This window comes from Borostomias antarcticus (assembly GCF_949987555.1).
Source record: "Borostomias antarcticus genome assembly, contig: scaffold_116, whole genome shotgun sequence".
Lineage (NCBI taxonomy): Eukaryota > Metazoa > Chordata > Actinopteri > Stomiiformes > Stomiidae > Borostomias > Borostomias antarcticus.
This window is the reverse complement of record NW_028175885.1, coordinates 170,207-175,206: the sequence shown is the minus strand read 5'-3', so window position 1 is coordinate 175,206 and position 5,000 is coordinate 170,207. Positions and strand designations below refer to the sequence as shown.

Genomic DNA, 5,000 nt, shown 5'->3' with positions numbered 1-5,000 from the left:
ACTAGCACTGCTGCTCTACCCTGAACACTAGCACTGCTGCTCTACCCTGAACACTAGCACTGCTGCTCTACCCTGAACACTAGCACTGCTGCTCTACCCTGAACAAGTGGTGCTAGGCTCATTGTTTGGTTGCTAGGCTCATTGTTTGGTTGCTAGGTCGTATCCAGGGGTGGGAGACATTGCTGAAAGAAAAGTTAACGGACACTTTCCATTTCACTAACGGTTCCAAACCCATGTTAACTATTGGATGTCATCGCTGTTCCTCCAGGGAATATGAGATACAACTTGTAATTCTATAGCAACGTGATTTAGCACTGAGGGACTAGAATCAAAGCAGTAAGCAGAGTATAAGTAATATATCTCTTTATATTTTAATGTAGAAAATGTGAGTAAATGGCACAACATTTTTGTCTTTGGCAAGTGGCCATGGTATAAGCGGGATAATACACTTCGAGGTTTATTCGGCTTCGTCTCGTGGGGTAATTAGCCTCCACGTCTTATATATATATATTATATATAATATCACCACCGATATGATCACAGGAAACACTGGTGTGTGTGTGTGTATGTTGTGTGTGTGTGTGTGTGCGAGTGTGTGTGTGTGTGTGTGTGTGTGTGTGTGTGTGTCCGAGTGTGTGTGTGTGTGTGTGTGTGCGAGTGTGTGTCTGTGTGTGTGTGTGTGTGTGTGTGTGTGTGTGTGTGTGTGTGTGTGTGTGTGTGTGTGTGTGTGTGTGAGAGTGTGTGCATGTGTGCGTGTGTGCGTGTGTGTGTGTGTGCGTGCGAGTGTGTGTGTGTGTGTGTGAGTGTGTGTGTGTGTGTGTGTGTGTGTGTGTACCTTCTGGGTCTCGTCCTTCTTCTCCTGTTTGAGTGTGTCGGTGAGGTTGACCAGCTTGTCCATGGCCTCCACCTGCCTGTTGAGGTGTTTGAGGTACATCCCACACGCCCTGCAGAACGCCTCCAGCAGCAGCCCGAACCTCCGAGACACCGTCTTATTATGCATCTCCGACCTGACACACACACACACACACACACACACACCACACACACACACACACACACACACACACACACACACACACACATACACACACACACACACACACACACACACATACACACACACACATTCACACACACACACATAGACACACATACACACACAGGCACACACGCGCACACACACACGTGTACACACACAGACACACACACAGGGAGATATGGGAGTGTAACCAATAATAACTGATAACCACCATCATCATCGTCATCATCATGGTTACGTACTTGAGGTGCCAGAAGAAGAAGTGACCTATCCTCTGATTGGTCAAAGCTTTCTTGATCAGGAAGCGAGCCAGAGGGTTGTCCAGGTACATCTCATACTTCAATACCTGGACACACACACACACACACACACTCTCCAGGTTAGTTCATTCAATAACACATAGTGCACATTATAGTAAGGGGCGTGACTGTCCAGCTGCTGAGTGTTCAGGGAGGTCAGAGGTCAGAGGTCAGGCCCACCTGGACGAGCTGCAGCAGGTACTGGCTGAGCTTGTCGTCGCTGAGGCCCTGGACGAGGCAGCGCAGCGCGAACTCTCTGACCACGGGGTCGGGGAAGTTACAGTCCAGCAGCTCCAGAGCGCCCTCTGGCTGCATGAGCGGCCAATCACGCAGCAGACAGTACATCTGGGGGCGGGACAGACCACATGACAGGTCAACAGCAGGTCTTCTCTCAACACAGCACCTCAACACTGACTAGAACCCTCCCAGCCCTAACACAGAACCTTAACACTCACTAGAACCCTCCCAGCCCTAACACAGAACCTCAACACTCACTAGAACCCTCCCAGCCCTAACACAGAACCTTAACACTGACTAGAACCCTCCCAGCCCTAACACAGAACCTCAACACTGACTAGAACCCTCCCAGCCCTAACACAGAACCTCAACACTCACTAGAACCCTCCCAGCCCTAACACAGAACCTCAACACTCACTAGAACCCTCCCAGCCCTAACACAGAACCTCAACACGGACTAGAACCCTCCCAGCCCTAACACAGAACCTCAACACTGACTAGAACCCTCCCAGCCCTAACACAGCACCTCAACACTGACTAGAACCCTCCCAGCCCTAACACAGCACCTCAACACTGACTAGAACCCTCCCAGCCCTAACACAGAACCTCAACACTGACTAGAACCCTCCCAGCCCTAACACAGAACCTCAACACTCACTAGAACCCTCCCAGCCCTAACACAGAACCTCAACACTCACTAGAACCCTCCCAGCCCTAACACAGCACCTCAACACTGACTAGAACCCTCCCAGCCCTAACACAGAACCTCAACACTGACTAGAACCCTCCCAGCCCTAACACAGAACCTCAACACTCACTAGAACCCTCCCAGCCCTAACACAGAACCTCAACACTCACTAGAACCCTCCCAGCCCTAACACAGAACCTCAACACTGACTAGAACCCTCCCAGCCCTAACACAGAACCTCAACACATACGGCGTGTGTTACCTGGGAGACCTCATCCCTGGAGTTCCATTTGACTGACAGCAGCAGTTTAGGGAGAGACTCTGGGATGTTCACACAGTAGTGTCTGGGGACAGAGAGGTCAGGGTTAGGGTCAGGGGTCACACAGTAGTGCCTGGAGACAGAGAGGTCAGGGTTAGGGTCAGGGGTCACACAGTAGTGTCTGGAGACAGAGAGGTCAGGGGTCACACAGTAGTGTCTGGAGACAGAGAGGTCAGGGTTAGGGTCAGGGGTCACACAGTAGTGTCTGGAGACAGAGAGGTCAGGGTTAGGGTCAGGGGTCACACAGTAGTGTCTGGAGACAGAGAGGTCAGGGTTAGGGTCAGGGGTCACACAGTAGTGTCTGGAGACAGAGAGGTCAGGGTTAGGGTCAACATGATTTAAACTCTAGGCTCTGATTTATACTGCGTCCTCTCATGCTCAATGAACCGCTCTCCCGTGCTACTGAGGGTTAGGGGGACAACATGTTAGGGTTAGGGGGACAACATGTTAGGGTTAGGGGGACAACATGTTAGGGTTAGGGGGACAACATGTGAGGGTTAGGGGGACAACATGTTAGGGTTAGGGGGACAACATGTTAGGGTTAGGGGGACAACATGTTAGGGTTAGGGGGACAACATGTTAGGGTTAGGGGGACAACATGTTAGGGTTAGGGGGACAACATGTGAGGGTTAGGGGGACAACATGTTAGGGTTAGGGGGACAACATGTTAGGGTTAGGGGGACAACATGTGAGGGTTAGGGGGACAACATGTGAGGGTTAGGGGGACAACATGTGAGGGTTAGGGGGACACGGGTACCTGTGTCTCCAGAGGAAGTCCTTCTCCTGCTCGGACATCTCGTAGAGAGGATCTCTGCTGCACAGAACCCTCAGCTGCTCCGCGTCCAGCGCCGACACACTGCTGTCACACGCCAGGCGGCTGCTCTGCTCACACACACACACACACGCACGCACGCACACACACACACACACACACACACACACACACACACACACACACACACACATTGTAAGTAAGCTTGAACAAGCAACCTATGTGGCACTTTTCACACCCCATACCCGAGACAGTAGTAGTGAGGCGTGTGTGTGTGTGTGTGTGTGTGTGTGTGTGTGTGTGTGTGTGTGTGTGTGTGTGTGTGTGTGTGTGTGTGCTAACCAGCCCCAGACAGTAGTTGTATCCCAGCTCTCTGCTGATGGTCCAGTTGGCGTGCTCCTCTATCTGCTGGTCATCAGGAAACACCACACTCTGGGAGAACCAGGAGAACTCCAGCTCCACACACGGGGTCTCCTGCAGGGGCGGGGTCAGGGTTAGGGTCAGGGTCAGGGTCAGGGTCAGGGTCGGGTCAGGGTCAGGTCACGCTCTGGGAGAACCAGGAGAACTCCAGCTCCACACACGGGGTCTCCTGCAGGGGCGGGGTCAGGGGGGGGTCAGGGGGGAGGACGCGTACATGTGACCTCATGTGTGACTACAGAGAGACACCGCCCCTTACCTTATTAGGGCATAGCCCCACCGCTACTACCTTATTAGGGCATAGCCCCACCCCTCCTGCCTTATTGGGGTCAGGGTCAGGGTCAGGGTCAGGGTCAGGGTCAGGGTCAGGGTCAGGGTCAGGGTCAGGGTCATGGTCAGGGTCAGGATTAGGGTCAGGGTCAGGGTCAGGGTCAGGGTCAGGGTCAGGTCAGGGTCAGGGTCAGGGTCAGGGTCAGGGTCAGGTCAGGTCAGGGTCAGGGTCAGGGTCAGGGTCAGGGTCAGGGTCAAGGTCAAGGTCAAGGTCAGGGTCAGGGACAGGGTCAGGGTCAGGGTCAGGGTCAGGGTCAGGGTCAGGTCAGGGTCAGGTCAGGGTCAGGGTCAGGGTCAGGTCAGGTCAGGGTCAGGTCAGGGTCAGGGTCAGGGTCAGGGTCAGGGTCAGGGTCAGGTCAGGTCAGGGTCAGGGTCAGGGTCAGGGTCAGGGTCAGGTTAGAGTCAGATTAGGGTCAGGTCCTACCTTGTTGGGGTTGGATCCAGCCACTCCGATGGGGTTGAGCAGGTCCTCCAGGCCGTGGGGGACGGGCCACAGACTCAGAGACACCTTCCCCCCCACCAGCAGGTCCTGGTAGTCAAACAGGTTCACATTCCCCCACGCCAGAGGACAGTGCTCCTACACACACACACACACATATATTCACAAAATTACGTATTAGGTTTGATGTGTTGTCAGACACACACACACACACACACAGACACACACACCTCCTTGGCGCCCTTGCGTCCCTTGACGGAGCAGATGGCCAGGCAGAGGCGTGCGGAGCGCGGCAGGTCAGCCATGTAGATGTCGTAGGACAGCCACTCATTCCACCTGGGGGGGGGGGGGCAGACAGGTTGTCACGGCTACCTGAGGCTGTTGTCCTAGTGAGTGTGGTTGTCGTGGTTACCGTACCTGGGATTTGAGCAGGGGACTCTCTGGGTGTTGACGTTGTCAC

The 5,000-nt window shown here is 53.8% G+C and overlaps 1 protein-coding gene across 1 annotated transcript in view; it reads right to left on the bottom strand.

Moving 5' to 3' along the window:
• Nucleotides 1-4,998, bottom strand: part of LOC311329083 (phosphatidylinositol 4,5-bisphosphate 3-kinase catalytic subunit alpha isoform-like) — a gene marked incomplete at both ends in the record, with an annotated part of 10,948 nt that extends 5,950 nt beyond the window's left edge. Inside the window, 9 exons of the mRNA XM_084462971.1 lie at nucleotides 836-1,007; nucleotides 1,282-1,385; nucleotides 1,519-1,683; nucleotides 2,526-2,607; nucleotides 3,340-3,464; nucleotides 3,697-3,828; nucleotides 4,526-4,678; nucleotides 4,771-4,876; nucleotides 4,958-4,998. Of these exons, the coding sequence (XP_084319097.1) occupies nucleotides 836-1,007; nucleotides 1,282-1,385; nucleotides 1,519-1,683; nucleotides 2,526-2,607; nucleotides 3,340-3,464; nucleotides 3,697-3,828; nucleotides 4,526-4,678; nucleotides 4,771-4,876; nucleotides 4,958-4,998 (1,080 nt within the window). The remainder of the gene's footprint in view (nucleotides 1-835; nucleotides 1,008-1,281; nucleotides 1,386-1,518; nucleotides 1,684-2,525; nucleotides 2,608-3,339; nucleotides 3,465-3,696; nucleotides 3,829-4,525; nucleotides 4,679-4,770; nucleotides 4,877-4,957) is intronic.
• Between the last annotated feature and the right edge of the window lie 2 nt (nucleotides 4,999-5,000).